Source organism: Lolium rigidum, chromosome 3 (genome assembly GCF_022539505.1).
Source record: "Lolium rigidum isolate FL_2022 chromosome 3, APGP_CSIRO_Lrig_0.1, whole genome shotgun sequence".
In the NCBI taxonomy this organism is placed as follows: Eukaryota; Viridiplantae; Streptophyta; class Magnoliopsida; order Poales; family Poaceae; genus Lolium; species Lolium rigidum.
This window is the reverse complement of record NC_061510.1, coordinates 80,046,120-80,062,374: the sequence shown is the minus strand read 5'-3', so window position 1 is coordinate 80,062,374 and position 16,255 is coordinate 80,046,120. Positions and strand designations below refer to the sequence as shown.

Here is a 16,255-nt window from a genome sequence, read left to right as displayed (position 1 = left end):
TGCATCTCATATCTTTAGTCTCTCTATCTAGAACGTTTAGAGCCCAGTCAACGCATGTTTTTCTTAAATTTTCATCCTTTGAGTGTTCCCATCTCTTACGGGCTCTTTGGGACCGGTCATGACTGCATGGTAGGTACATTCAGTTTCCATCCCACATATGCTGCATGTAGCAACGCAATTCTTAATTCTCCTGCTTCTATTTTCCTATACCGCTAGACCATTTGAAGCAAACCTCCAGGCGATTTTTTTTTTGACTTTGGGTAGTACCTTTGCTTTCCAAATAAGATCTCAGAGTTTCGTCACCTTTAGGTTGGTTAATTACTTGATGTAATACACATTGGATTTTGCTTTCTTTGGCTCCACTAGATCCATATGTTTCCATCCATTCAGTGTATTTCTTTGTATCTGTTACTAATGGACTGGAATTTAACCTTTTTCGTTCGACCTTCCGATACTGTCATACTGAGATGCCTAAGTACTTTCCCTCAAACCCACTGACTCAATGTTGAGGATGGCAGCGCGATGGGGATATGGATTATGGTATCACTATGAGGCTGGTTTGTCTTCATCACGTGCCGTGCCAGGTTCGCCTGCGTGCGGCCCAAGCACAGCCCTGACGTGCCAACTGCCATGCGCCAGCACGGGCCCGTTAAGCCACGTATCATGGTGGGCTTAGCACGGGCCGGGCTCGCGTGCTTCCAGCGTGCCGGCCGAAAGCACGGCCCGTCAGCCAGGTTCGGGAAGTCGTGTCTCGTGTGAGCGGCAACTAACTACAACACACACAAACCGGTAAATAGGGTTTGCCTACCTTGGGTTTGGATTCCGTCGCCTAGCATGGTCTCCCGGCAAGCACCGCCGCCGCCGCCGCCGCCGGCGGCGGAACCCGCTCCTACCACCTTATTCGCTCTCGGCGAAGACCTCCTCCTCGAGATACTCCTCCTCCTCCCCTCCCTGCCGAGCCTCGTCCGCGCCGCTTTCGCCTGCCGCACCTTCCTCCACGCCGTCCGCTCGTCCGCCGCCTTCCGCCGCCGCTTCCGCGCGCTCCACCCGCCCCCGCTCCTCGGCCTTTACTTCGACCCCGACGGCGCAGGCATCCCCGCCTTCGCGCCCCTCCGCCGCCGCTCCGACTCGGACCTGAGGGCCGCCGTCCGCCGCGCCGACTTCTTCCTCACGGGCCTCCTGGACGACGACGACCACAGCCCCGGCTGGGTTATAGACGACTGCCACGACGGCTACCTGATCCTCGACAACTGCACCACAGGGCAGGTCGTCGCCTACAACCCGCTCACGCAGGCCCTGGATCTCATACCCCCGCCGCCGGCCGACTTCTACGATGGCTTCCATGTCTTCTACAACTTCCTTGATTACCACATCATCTCCCCTCAAGAGGACGACGGCGTGTTCCGCGTAATCTACGGCTGTTACGACGAGTCGCGGGTGCGCGCTGCGGCCTTCTCCTCGGACACCAGGGCCTGGCAGGTGTTCCCCTGGTTCGAAGCTGTGTCCACGCCGCAGCCTGCCGACCAACACTGGCTTACCATTGGTGAGACGGTGAATGGGTTCATCTACTGGATATACGCGGAAGAAGCCGCCATGCTCGTGCTCAACACTACCACACTGCACTTCTCCAAGATGGAACTGCCGCCCTACTTGGAAGGGCAAACTCACATGTTTATGGTTGGCAAGACCAAGGATGGGGGGCTCTGTATCGTTGTTACGATTGGATTCGGACTCCACATTTGGCTCCGGAAAACTTCTGATGATGACGGAATCGAGAAATGGGTGAATACCCAGGCGATTGGGTTACAAAATATTGTTGAGCAGACCGGGGGTACACTGGAGGAACATGCTAGACTCAAGGTTGTGGCTGTTGTCGATGGATTTGTCTACTTCTCTACCTTTGAGACCTTTCGGGACGGCATGGTTCCTTGCTGGTTCTTTTCTTTAGACCTTGAGACATCCGTCTTTGACATACTCTTTCAGAGGAGATCTGATGGTCATATACATCCCTACATTATGCCCTGGCCAACTTCTTTAATACGCGACAAGGCATGCCTTCAAGTTGAAGGTGCTTGATGAAATCTAGACAAGGTATCATAATGTTCTCCATTTTGGGCCATCAGATAAAATTTTCAGTTTTCATATTCTCAACATTAGAATGAATAGGACATTGTTATTTTGGGATACGAGTAAAAACTGCACTGTCTACTGTTTTATAGCTTTCAACAAATGCTTGCTTGTGTTTTTGTTTGGCATATTCATTTCAAAAGGATACCCATTAATACTAAGTCCAGTACTAGTAGTGCCTTCTGTTTTATTCCCTTTAGTTGCAAACGATGTTATCGAGGAATACTCTTCAGCTCTATGCCACCCACTAGTCACTACATGTCTGAATATGTTTGAGTTATTACATTTTGACTTCATTTTCGTAGATAGATCCTGCTTTTTGATTAGTAGAATTGACAACTTACCATTTTGGTTAAGTACTTTTCTTTAGGTTGTGGTCAGACTGAGTTTGGACTATTAAATGCTTGTAAGGACTTCTTCTGATTATTCATATGCAAGCATGAATAATGCAAAAGGAGCAAGTGTAGATAGATTCCTTTGCGTATTGCAAAGGGATTTACTCTTCAATGTGTTTTGGGAACTGTAGTATACTTCAGAAAAAAATGTTTTAGTGTCTCAACTCTCAACCATCGCTGAACTAACATGCTCAATTTTACAACATGGAATCTTGTGCAGGATTAACAGCCTGATTTCGTAGCAACTACGAGTCTTGAACATGTCGGACGGATCAAATGAGGAGGTGTGAAGGTGTAGCTCAAGAGTTTTATCAGGGAACAATGGTCTCTTTTTTGTTTATCTGCATTTGATTATGAATTCTTAGTGGAATGTTTACGAAGGCTTCAAACCAAGTTTGTGAAGTGTGTGCACTTTGCTTTGAACCCTTCGAGATGTTGGGAAGTGTGTGTGCACCTTGTTCATATCATGGGTTAAATTTCTATTTTGGGTTTTTATTAAAGTTATTCAAATGCTTTAATCTTTAAACTGTGGCCCTTTCAGAAGTTTTGCTTCGTTGGACCTGCTAGAGTAGAGTACGAACATGGAATCAGAGGAGTAACCTGGTTAGTCACATTAATTGGTAGTGGCCTGAAATGGTACAGACTGCACACACATCACTAATAGAAATCGATACATGTGACCAAATCCAAAAAGTTAATTTAGTTTTCCCTAGAATGCAGAAAGTCTTGTTCATGGTATAAGAGAAGGGGGAAAGGTCTAATCAATCATTTGTCATTTGTACAATCGCTTCCATTCTACTTTTAGTTGAAACTTCTGAGACCCATGGTCAGGTTCTTCACGAGCTCACCCGCAGACGGAAAACCCTCTTCGATCTGCACAAAACTGAAACATGTCAATCCTCCGATCATACATTATAGACATAGTTTATCCATTTGTAACCTTGATTGCACAATGTAAAGCCAGAGAAGAGAGGTCCTGCCTTCGCCGTAATGGTGATGTTTAGGCAGGAGTCGGTGAACGGCACGACGTTGGTGTTTATGATGGAGAGACCCTGGTTCTCGAGCTCGGACAGGACCATTACCAGCACACCTCTCCTCTCTTTGCAGCAGATTTTCAGCAGCACCGTGTTCCCCCGGATGCTGACCTCAACAGCCGGGCTCGAGTACTCGCCATCGCCGTCACCGGTGCCACTCCCGCTGGGGCCTGCCGCGTCACTATTGGCTGCGGATATGGAGCATTTGCTCTCGAAGACGGTGGACTCTGACGACCTCCGCGCGCCCTGCTCCTCCAGGGCCTTCACCTTCTCCTCCAGCTGCTTCACGTACTCGATGGTGCCCCCCAGCAGGGAGATCTTGTCTGTCTGAAAAAACCGGAAGATGGTTAGTCGGTACCTGGTCTCTGATCACATAAAAATGCAGCCATGTTTGTCTCATCACGGACCTTCTTGAGGCCAGGGACGATGGTGGCCAAGGACACGAACTGCTGCTGCAGCTTCTCCCGCCGCTTGCGCTCCGCGATGACGTGTTCCTGGGCGTTCCCCGGCGCCCTGCTCCGCCTCTCCGGCTCTTGCACCTGCATCGTCAATTCGATGCCGTCCGGCTGCCAGGCACCACCGGAGAAGTTCAACGTGCTAGCCTGGCCGGTGCCGAAGGAGAGGAAGTTCGACGACTGCGGTGGCGGCGACGGCTGCCCCAGCTCGTTCTTGACCGTCGCCGCTCTGAAAGGCAGGTTGGGCAATGATGACGAGCCACCAAAGGTCGGGAAATTGGAGCTGCGGGGTGGATGAAACGACGGGGCTGCCATTGGAGGCGTGTAGTACTGCTCCTGATGGTCGGGTAACGGTGGCTCTGGGAACTGCTGCTCCAGGCTGGTTACGTGCCCCCCTTCTTGATGCTGGTACATGTAATCAAGCCCCTCTTGTTCCTGAAATGGACATTGCGAGAATTCTACAGTCAACTCGAATCATCTAAACTTTCAGAGGTCAAAAGGGGACATTGGTTCATGTTCGTACCGTCGGCGTTAGCCATTGGTTTGGTTGCTCCATCACTGTACACACAAGAAGAGCAAGACAATGATAAGCGCATGGGAACACGAAGCTAGAGAAGGAGTAGAGCTTCTGGCGAAGGCATACCTGTGCTAAATAACTCTTGGTTGTTTTTCTTCTGTTCTCTTCTCGGCTGCTATCTTCTTGACTTTCCTGTCGTGCTTACATACAAGCATATATATAGCGGTGTGAACTTCCGGCTGTTGGTGTTCAGAAGAAGGCGTACACGTGCCCCATGCATCCGCAGATAAGGTCAAGGTACTTGCACGTTTGGCTTCCGCACACACCGTACGCGTTTCGTTTTGTTTTCAACGCCTTTTCTCTCCAGTGCAGTGCCTACTCTTGTGTTGACATCACAGCTGCGATCTCCGACGATCTCCTGCTATCTTTATTCCGCTCCAGGATTTGTGATCCGAGACCAGGTTCTAAACAACCCTATCGCATACCTCAACAAGACCTGTCTGAAGATTCAGTAGGTTCGATGACAATGACACACAGACAGAAAAGTGTGCGTGCATGGTCGCCTGACGAAGTCTGTTTCACTCGAAAGTACGGCAGCTTGCAAGTTGGAACCAAGTCAAGGCAGTTCTTACATGCATGGATTGGTGGTTCTACTGAACCCGTACGTGTGCGCAGTTCTGGAAGGATGTGCTCGTCTGCTCATAGACCTTGTGCAGAGTAGGTTGAAGCGATGGCGACATTTCTGGAAGGATGTGTGTACGTAGTTGTTGAGTACAATTCTATGAACTCCACTAGTGTGCATACCAATACCGTATCCCTTTTCTGCAATTGTCTAGCAGATCCATGCGCTATTGGCGCTGTATTCTTTATACTGAAACTGCAAGCTTTTGGATTACACAAGCAATGCAAATCCCAAGAATGAGACTTGAAATCAAAGTGCAAACACAAGACAACTGTTCCGGACCAACTGGCTGGAAAGTCCAAACCCGAGGAGGGCAAAGGAAGAGGACAAATGACTAGTTGTTTTGCCTTGGCCCCATTAACGAGGTTAAGGCGTTAAGCTACTAGATTAAATAGCACTTTGTCGCGCAACTTGGAATACAATGTGGTTTGATCCACATTAAAAAGCCAGCAAATCTGAAGCAGGTGCCATGTCAGGTGAGGCAACAAAATTGATGTATGGGAGTGGGTACCTGACCTTGTAAATATTTTCATCTCCATGCTTACACTTTTGGTGCATATCATATTATACTTTCAAGAACGGTCTTCTTTTCATTCATTCGATATTGAGGAGTACTGGGCACCTAACCTTGTAAAATTTTCATCTGCATGCTTACATCCTGGTGCATTTCATATTGTTTTTTCATTCAGGTGTCATTGTGATTTCGACTGCTATAAGTTGCATCATCTTCGTATCCAGAGTTTCGGACCGATGTTGTTGAAACTAAATCATGTGGTAATTAGGAACTGCATCATCGTCTTAAATTTTGTTCGCTGTTAAGCATAAGACATACTGGAAGTATAAGCTTTGATGGCACCTTTCGGCTGGGTAACATTGCTGCCAGGATCAACTTGGCTGCATATAAGATTGCGATGCAAATATTTTCCCTAGATTTAGTGGCTTATTGTAATTTTATATTGCTTATAAACCAAAACCACATGGCCTAATCACTACATAGGAATGCAGTTGACTACATTTATAGACTAACATGGCCAACTTGATCAGCAATACAACCTGAAAGTTCGGCATCATAGTACACCCTCGTTTTTCTAGGCCTTTTTAGCATGTCTAGTACACCACTGGATTGCTAGCATCAACAAATTACTCCACTAGGCAACTTGGATCAGTTACCCAGACTACAACCACATGCAAATGCTATGATTAAGTGCCTTTTCAGCTTAATTAGACGATCAGTTATGAACTTTGAGGTGTCAGTATTTGAGAAATCATGCTTGCGTCAACTTGTGCTACTAAGCACCTACGGCTGGCAGGACCATCTCGTTGGCACATTGCATTCGGATCTTACCTTATTTTTATTGTAAAATGTACAGCTAAACCAAATGGCTCAAATGGAAGTAAACAATCCAGAACATTAATCTTTAGAGTTGTCAGGATATCATAGTTGAATCTTGGAAAGGAGACTGTTATCGCAAAAATATAAAAATAGGACCGCTGAGTTTACAATTAGATTTACTTACGAAGGAATCAAAGAGCTCCCCTTGCCATTTGTTGAATCATGCAACTTGTTCCACTGGAACCTTTTCCATCAACATTGCAGAGTGATACAGTAAAGAAAGATGGTGTCTCAACACCAATCCTTGTTTCCTCTGGTTAATCTAAATGTAACTAGAAAATGGCAAGTCTTGCCTCGTTAAAAAAAGTAACTAGAAAAAAAACCTTTAATTTACGCTGCTTAGCACTTCCAGCATATGTAATTATATCATTTAATTTTCCTAAAGCATGCATGGCTGAGTCATTATCAAGCAAAAAATCTATTGAACATTTTTTTCCATAGTTTTGAGTTCTAGTAAATCATATAATTCTTTTGATAAAACAGAGACACTAGATCCAAGATCTAAGATTGCATGATGGGTATCTTTGCCAATAGTGATTAATATTTTGGCGAGCCAAACATCCAAACTTTGGTGGTATCAAGGCTTCAGTATTATATCTTTTCTTTGATTACATAGTTTGGTATGTAGGAGCAAAAACCTGCTTGATGAACAATAATGGATGGGTCATTAGAAAACTTTTGTAGGATATTGATAAATTCATACAAGCTGCATTTATCAAGGTCTAGTAGAGGTTCTTTTGTTTCACTTAGAATTGTAACCTCTTGTATTTGTTTATCATTTGTGATCATTGATGTTTCAAGCATAGCGATTTCCTTTTCTTCCATCATATTAAGGGTCTCCCAATACTTGTTTATTACTTCTTGCATATATTTAATAGTTTCATCGTAATTATTTTGGGCTTGGATGAAGTTTTTAGAAGACATAACTTCTTGTGTTAGAAGGTCCACTTTTTCATTTAATCATCTTGTCTTTCAAACTTAGCTATGAATTCTTTATTTAGTTCCTTTTGTGTTGATATAAAAGTTCTAATGGTATTTTCTAAATCATTGGAGTTATTATTACCACTAGTGTATTTGTTAGGAACATATCGTGGCCTACCATATGAGTTGTTGTAGTTGTCCCCATATGAGTTATTGCAGTTGTTCCCACATCCATTGTTACGAAAAATTTCTTATGTAGTTGACATCTACATTTTCATTGGTGTTTTTCCAACTAGTTCTTATAGGGGAGTATTACCAATGTTTTGTTTTGATATGTAGGCAAATATGGCATCTATTTTATTGGATATAAGATCTACTTCTTCAATAGATTTTAATTTCCTAGATGGATCTGGTACTTTTTCAGTATGCCATTGACTATGGTTGTGTAGCATGTTTTCTAGGATGGTTTTGGCTTCAGGTACAATTTTACTCATAAAATCACCCCTGCATGAGAGTCTATCATGCTTCTTGACATAGAGTTTAACCCATTGTAAAAAGAGTGTAGGATTGTCCATTCATTTACTCCATGTGATGGGCAAGTTCTAAGAAATTTTTAATTCTTTCCCAAGATGTTGCTACATGTCCATTGTCATTTTGCCTAAATGATAGGATACTATTTCTGTTTTGTAGGATTTTAACATGTGGATAATATTTCTTTATAAAAGCTTCTTTGAGGTCATCCCAAGAATTTATGCTAGTAGTAGGTAGTGATAATAACCATTCATTAGCTTTGCCTCTAATTGAAAATGGGAATAATTTTAGTTTGACAATGTCATTTTCCACATTTTTAAATTTTTGCATGTCGCAAGTTTTACATAAGTCATGCAAGTGCATGGAGGCATCCTCACTAGCACTTTCCACAAATTGTTTTTTATCTATGAGGTTTAATAGAACAGGACTTATTTCAAAGCTTTCATGAGTTGTTTCAGGTGTTGTGATAGGCCTAGCAATGAATTGGTCATTAGGAGTGTTTGTGTAGTCACAAAGTTTTGTACCTCTTTCTCCCATGTTTGCAAGCAAAAGGTCGATACTAATTTTTATGTGTTTTTGTGTTTTAAAGAGAAACTAAAAAGACTAAAAACAAGTTTTTTTTTGAAAATCTAAAGGAGAAAGAAAAGCTCACAGTGGTGCAACCTCGCCAAACTTAGGTGTTTGCCCAAGGTTGGTGTTGATGATGCCAGAAGATGTGCTCACTCCAACTTGATGAAGATGTATTTGTGATGTCCCTCTTGCAATTCCACGGCGCCAGAGAATGCTCTAGCAGTTGACTTGGCAATTGACTTGTGTTTCACGACGGAGCAACCACAATGATGTAGCTCTCTTGCAACTCCCCGGTAAAAGCGCCAGAAAATGTTAATGATGGCAACAACTATGTTTGTACAAACTTGTTGGGACTCCAAGTGCAGAGTGTTGTAGCAAGCATCTTTTCTCCACAAGGGTGACTCGAGGGTTTTATCAAACTCTCGGGGAGTTGGCTAGAGACTGAATTCTTTTTCTCCTCTTCTAGCAGCAAAGCAAAGTTTTTGTCTTGTGTCCCAAACTATATCGTGTGGTTGTAAAGCACAAGGTTTTGTATTAGTAATATGATAAATATAAATAAAAGTAAACTAAGAAAGTAAGATGAAAGCAATGAAGAGATAGTTGTTTTTGGGTTTTGTGTGTCTGGAGTGAAGAAAGTATTTTTGTATTTTCGGACTAATAAATTGCAGAAAATATAAAGCATGGTAATTATGTTTGAAAGGTGTTTCTAATGATTTAAAAGTGACCGGGGTTCATGGGTTCCACTTACTCAAATTTTAAATTGTAGTGGACACAAACGATTTAACAAAGACATAATATTGGTGTAACTACAACATGTGTTTGATAAGCATTCATATGGGCATTACGTCCTAACATAGAGATGATGCAACACATCTCTCTTATATTCCTCAAGAAACGGAAAACTTCAAGAAATATTGAATTAAGAATCAACAGAGTACAACCTTAAGTAATTTGACATAATTTTTGAATTACAAATATGCTACCTTAAACAAACAAAATTATCAATCTGTCACATGATAATTATAGCAGATGAATTCACTTTATCCCTAGTGAGGTAGCAAAAGAAAGGTAAATGCCATAATAGATCTTGAATTTGTTGTCAGTATTCAATCACTACAACCATGCTACTTCATCTAATACACACTTCTCCCCACACATGCTCTTGCATACAAGTTGGATCAGAACAAGTACTTAAGATCGGGATACATGATATGAATCTATCAATACATCTTACACATAATAGGTTCCAATCTCATATATCAATATCATATAATAAAGATCCACCACATATGAATTACATATATGATCATAATCATGTTGGGAAGCTCATATGGTACTAGATCTATGAAGAACAAGAGAGAAATAAATCAAACTACTGCCACAAACCCATAGTCTAGAGGTGGACTGCCCCCTCTTCATCATGGTGATGATGTTGGAGACATTGGAAAAGGTGGAGATCCCTCAGGCGGTGGCTCTGACGGAGTTTCCCCCCTCTAATTTTTGCACGTTCTAAATCTATTTTGGTGTTTTGGTGTTTGTGCAGTGCTCTCCTCAAGGAAGCCCTGGGAAGTCCTTTATATAGAGGTTTTTTAGGTCAGGCGGAGTCCGTGAGCGAAAGAATCAAGAAAATCAAACGGTCGAGGAGGGAAAGAGGTAGGGTGCCCCCCTTTGCTAGGCGCGCCACCTGGCCTCTTTTGGCCCTCTTAGCCCACCTCAGGAGGTCCAAGTGCTCGAGACGCTTCTCTTGATGAAATAGTGACATCCCCGGAGTCCTAGCTCCATTTGACTTCGTTTAGGTCACTTGAAGCTAAATAATACACAAAACAAGGTTTTCATGTCCTGGAGAGTTATAACCAAAATACAGTGGATCAGTTGTAAATCCCAAAAAAATCAATATAAAATATGGATATAACATCATATATGTCGCAAATATGTGGGAATATGTGTCAAAAAACTAAAAGTTCATTCATGCATTTTACATGCATCACCAGTCTAGACGGTGAAGCTCCCGGGTTAGGGTTGACATAGACTCTAGGGGGTGAGTCAGGTGTGAGCGCTTTCTTTTGCATCTCCTAGTCGGAAGGGTAGTCAATAAGGATTATGAAAGGGTACATTACCCCTAAGTTGTTTTTGGTTATTAATGGCAATCCTCTATGGACTAACGTTTTCATTGTATTTATATGAAGGAATGTTCCATAGGTATTGCTTGTAGTCCAAGTGTTGGATTCAAGTGTGAATGCCATAAATATACATATATAGCTTTGGTATTGGCATCAAGATCATCAATTTGAAGAGAAAAATATTATATGATCAAGGTCTTGAGAGTGTGATTTCAAGAGAAGAATTCAAGATACGGCTCTACGCCGGTGTCATGATAGTCTCATGAGTTGAGCTATGGTTGACTAAGGTTTAGAGCATGCAATCAAATGAATATTTCTTTATGTACCTCAAGATATTATTATAGAGCATGAAAAGATACAAGGTTGACCAAGACTAAGAGTGAAGATTGAATTCAAGTTGGTCATCACATGAAGCATATAGATTGTACAACTTTGGATCATGTGATCTTGTGGTACGGTAAGCCTTTTAATTTAGGCTTCATGAGCTAGCCCACTATATATGTGCATTTGTGTGTCTACGTGGGTTATGTATCTTTCTATGGGTATGCATCAAGAGTATGATCTCATATAGACCATGTGAGGATGGCATCAAGTATGGACGTCATCAAGGTTGAGACGGGCAAGTTCAAGATGAGCATATAGAGAGGATCATGCTTGGAGCTTTCCCGTAGTGGTGTATGAGTGAGCAATCAAGAGTCTTCACGAAGCAACAATGATCAAGTGGGCATTCCGCCTTGAATGAAGCATGAAGCGTCATCATCAAGATCAAATGCGATGCGCAAAGCAAAGGTATGGCCCTGCTAGGGTTTTCTTTTACCGGTCTAAAGGTGGTTGTTGGGAAACCATATTATAGGATAGGTAGCCGTACTATCAAGAGGGGCTTTTGGTTGGGTAACTTAATTGCATCGTGTCACATCCCAAAATTTTGGAATGTGAAAATAAAATAGAGCGAGTGTTTGTTTGTTTGTTTGTCATAGTTGAAATTTCACAAGGAATTAAAACTTTTATGTTTATTAAAAACATATTTCTAAAAATAGAGTTTTCATAAACCTTGGTTTTCAAAAGATTTGCCAACAATACTCTATTTTGTTCAGAGGTTTCGAAACTTATAAAATCATTATTTTGAGAAAACATTAAACCCTAAAAAGACACGTGTATATCAAATTTTTATTTTTATAAATTTTATATTTTTGTTTCCAAAGTGTAAAGTATTTTTCATAACGAATCCAGCGGTACCTCATTTGTATTTTTCTGATTTTTTATACCCCAAAAGGCTCTGGAAATAATAAAAAAGGGATTTCTATTTTTGTGCCCTCAGGTCCTTAGTTGTACTCAGTTTTCCCCAGCTCCTTAGTTTCAAGCCCTTGTTTGAAACCCGCAGAAGAAGCTCATATGGGAGGATTCCCGTTTAGTTGACCGTTCCATGCTGACGTGTGGGGCCACGTCGTGTGGGGTCGCGTCGCGTGGGGCTGGTAGAAAGGGACTGCGTGGGACAGGACGAGACCGCGTTTGGTTGTACGTGAGCAGAAGCTGGGTTCCGTCTCTCTCGGCCCAAATTGGCATTTTTTAGAGCACCTTTTCCCCCTCTTTCTCTCTGTCTTTTTTCACCAAATTAGTATCAAATCTAGAGAAGCTTGAATTTTTTTCTTTCTTCAATTATTTGTGCCTTCTGGCCCTCGTTGTTTGCCCAATATGGCAGCAAATCTAGTACTCCCTCTGGTCCATATGTATGTAGTTAAATCTAGAAGCAAATCTCCAGGGTAATGTACGATAAATTCACAGTCATAGTAAATCGAGAAAACAAAGTAGGGCCAACAAAATATAGTAGAATAGGGATAGATAATAGGGATCCTGTAATATCCCAGGTTTAGAGATGATCGAGGGGTAGAATTTAGGAAGGGATGTGCATTGCATCGTAAAATCTGGGGAAATTTCGCGCTTTTATTAAAAAACTGCATCAAAGGGTGGCAAGTTTCTCTCTCGACACCATATAGGATTAGGGTTTCGAGAGTGCGATAAATTTGGACCTAACTAAACTCAATCAGGGTTTTCGAGAAGAGAGGGGAACAAATTCCTTCTCAACTTAAGTTGTATGATTGAATTCTAAGATGTTGTGTTTGAATTTCAAAATTCAAACATTATTCAAGAATAATATAATTCAAATATGGATAATTCAATAAACAATTGAATAAATAAGAATATGAAACAATAGAAATTATAAGTAAAGCTCATTAGAGAAAACCTTGAGCTTTATTGATTATCACACAAGATACAAAGTCATTTACAATATCCAAATTGAATTCTAATATTACAACACATTATATAATTGAATAAATGAAAAAGGAAAATAAAAGAAATACAAGTATTAACAGAATCCTAAACTAGACAAATAAATCATCATAGATTGCTTGATCAACACTTGATCCAGCTTTTCTTGATCATCAAATGCATCCCTGCAATCAAAGACAAGAAACAAAACGAGTGATTTAGGCCAAGTGGTCAAGCCACTTGGCAAGTTAGCAAATAAATAGAATGGAGAGGATATGATCAGGGATCAGCCGAGCTGATCCAGCAGCAACACAAGTCCCAACCAGAAGCACACAGGCAGCTCACAAGGAGTGTTGCATGCTTAACAGCACACCTAGACTAGGGGAGAGTCACCAAGTGACCAGGCAGTGCTATCGACCAAGGGAATGAAGAGTGGAAGGGTATAAAAACTTTTCACAGCCAAACCCTAGCAGCTCACCGACAGCAGCATCGTCACAGGGTAAGAACAGCAAGAAATCCTTAGAACAACAAGAACAACCCAGCCAGCCAAACAATCCAGGACAGTTCCACCAAGAACTGTTAACTGTAGAACCAGCATAAGAGGGAGTAGATCAAGCCAAGCCAACAGGAGGAGCAGGGCAAGCCTTAAGCAATCAGCAGAAGCAAAACCTCTACATCATCAAACCAATCTAGGAGCTGGAGTGAGGTATACACAACTGATCGTGAGCAAACACATGATTTGCTCATAAATAAGCATACACATGCATCACAGAAGCAAACAAGGGTAGGAAACCCTATTTGTATCATCACTTGGCTGTCAAGTCATTTGGTGCCAGCAAACAATAGGGTTAACTAGAAGGAAATCACCAAGGGAACAATGGTTATGTCAACACAGTGACATAACCAAAGAAATCCATCATGGATGGATCCTATCTAGCCAGCCAGATTCACAAAGCACCTATAGCTTGCTAGACCATCAGATTATTGGACATTTATTTGTCCAGTGTTATCTCAACATCAAATATCCTAGCAGCCCATGGAAGACTACCAGGAATATTGCATAGAAACACCCATTAGAGGTAGGAGCAACCATTTCCAGCAGATCAAGTCTGCCAGGGTCACAACAGCTACCTAGCCACACAGAAAAGCCTACTGAAGAAGCACATCATCACACAATAGGGTTCAGCAGGAGCTAGGTTACCCAACCAGTGGTTGGCATCCCTCTAGCCCTATTAAATCAATCCATAAGATCATCACTGCCAAGCAGTTCACATCATTTATCCATTCAATAAATCAGAACTACACAGATAAATGAAACAGTTAAGCAAACCAAGCACCAGGCCTTGCATATGATCCAAGGGATCACTGCAAGCAACAGCAGAGGCTTGAGCAAGCACAAGCATGCATCAGCATAAGCTTGAGCATCACCCAAATCCTGGAAGAGCAACAATATTGGATTCACTAGCAAAAGAAACCACCAGTACTTGGTGGAAAGCTAAATTCACAAGCAACAACAGCATATCAATTGAATCCATCCATACATTTAAACCAATAGGAAGCCCTGATGATCACAGGATCATCCAAAGCCACAGTCAATCAACCAATGTATCACAGATAATCAAATGGATGCATTATAATTGTATGCAGGAGCACACTAACAAGAGATGGAACTGTCTAGCCCACAATCATGCTCAATAGAGTATTTCCATGAATTACAACTCACAGAGCATCACACAAAGGCACTGGTTCTTGCCTAAAATGCAAGGATTACCTACTATAATCAAGTCAGGGGCCAAGAAATGAATACACATGATAGCCTAGCACCAGTAGCAAGCTCAGGAACAACCTAGCATGGCAGGAGCATCATAGAATGCTCATGAGCAAGTGCTCATGAGTCACAACAGCACAGAGGGCAAGCACATATACATAAACCAGAGGGAGGAGAACAATAGCATGGTATAGGATAGAGCAAATAGAGCACCAGCAGTAGCTAGCAACCATGACAGTAGCAGAGAGCCAGCAGCATACACACATCCATAGCAAACAGCAGCAGAGAGCACAGCAGCAGTAGCGAGCATAGCACAACAGCAGCAGCACAACATGGAGGCATCTCCAGGAGGAGGAGCAGCCATGGCTTGAGCTAGACCAAGAGGAGAAAGAGGAGCAGAGAGGAGGCGTACCTGGAGCAGAAGCACCACGACGTTCCCGTGGCGGCACGACGGCACTGCCCGGCCACGGCAGCGCCAAGCCGTGGCCAAGCCAGGCATCGCCGGGCACCAGAGCTCCAGCACCACCACGACGAGGGCACGGCAGCACCACAGCGATCGGGGCCGTCGACGAACGGCGAATCTCCATGAATCCGTGCGGCCCGAGTTGCAGGAGAGTTGAGGATGAACGGAGGCGACCGCGAATCGCAGATCGACGCGGATCACTAGATGCACCGTCGAGAGGCGGACAGTTTGCGACCGATCTCATCGCCGGGGATGGCCGGAGTCGGCCGGAATAATTCGGCGACGACGGCGGCGACAACAAGTCGCCAGAGAGCGAAGGGTTAGGGTTCGAGGCGACGCGGAGGAGAAGGAGTGGAGTGAGCGACCGCACGGGTCGGTTGGACCCGAGTGGGTCTAACCCAACCCGTTGGGCTCCACTGACAGGTGGGCCCCGGGGCAAAATTGTCATTTCCTAAATTTCGTGAAAAACAAAAACTTTGAATAAAGATAGAAAATAGATGAGAACTCTAAAAAGATAAATAAAAATATGTAAACCACTCAGAATAAAATTCTCTATCATAATAAAATATGAATGGAATTTTTTGAGACTATTAAAAATTGAGTCATAATTAAATGCAAGAAATGAATATTTAAATCATTAAAAATCACCCTTATTATTTTTAATGATAAAATAAGTCCATAAATCCTTTTGGACTTAAAAACACCTTGGCAATATACCAAGGTATAATTTTAATCTTAATAAGTATCCCTAAAATTATTCTTAATAATTACCTCTCACATAAAATGATAAAACATCGGGGAGGGGGGACAAAACCCCAAAAGCTGAAAGTATGCATAATCGCTTCTTTAACCATTGCCATTATCGGACAATGATGCTATCTTTCAGGAACAGAGGACAAGGGTCAGTCCACACCATCAAACTGCAACACTTTGCAGTCTTCAGGCAAGTTCATCGCTTGCTCATGTCATTTGAGTATTTTTACATAATTACTTGCAAAGTACTATACTTAT

General features: G+C 42.6%; 2 protein-coding genes across 2 annotated transcripts; one reads left to right on the top strand and one right to left on the bottom strand.

Moving 5' to 3' along the window:
• The first annotated feature begins 834 nt into the window (after positions 1-834).
• On the top strand, positions 835-2,982 carry LOC124695092. The gene is made up of 2 exons (XM_047227978.1): positions 835-2,091; positions 2,743-2,982. The coding sequence occupies exon 1, from the start codon at positions 835-837 to the stop codon at positions 2,074-2,076; it is 1,242 nt and encodes a 413-aa protein (XP_047083934.1). The 3' UTR covers positions 2,077-2,091; positions 2,743-2,982.
• Positions 2,983-3,427: 445 nt separating this feature from the next.
• Positions 3,428-4,567, bottom strand: LOC124695090 (transcription factor bHLH19-like). The gene is made up of 3 exons (XM_047227977.1): positions 4,535-4,567; positions 3,964-4,446; positions 3,428-3,883 (listed from the first exon to the last, which is right to left on the bottom strand). The coding sequence occupies exons 1-3, from the start codon at positions 4,565-4,567 to the stop codon at positions 3,428-3,430; spliced, it is 972 nt and encodes a 323-aa protein (XP_047083933.1).
• Positions 4,568-16,255: the final 11,688 nt, after the last annotated feature.

Bases quoted from the DNA above. Each gene is read 5' to 3' on its own strand.
- LOC124695092 (XM_047227978.1), top strand. From the start codon at position 835: ATGGTCTCCCGGCAAGCACCGCCGCCGCCGCCGCCGCCGGCGGCGGAA.
- LOC124695090 (XM_047227977.1), bottom strand. From the start codon at position 4,567: ATGGAGCAACCAAACCAATGGCTAACGCCGACG. The intron at 4,447-4,534 runs GTACGAACATGA...TGTCCATTTCAG, and splicing joins ACCAATGGCTAACGCCGACG to GAACAAGAGGGGCTTGATTA. The intron at 3,884-3,963 runs GTCCGTGATGAG...CGGTTTTTTCAG, and splicing joins TCGTCCCTGGCCTCAAGAAG to ACAGACAAGATCTCCCTGCT.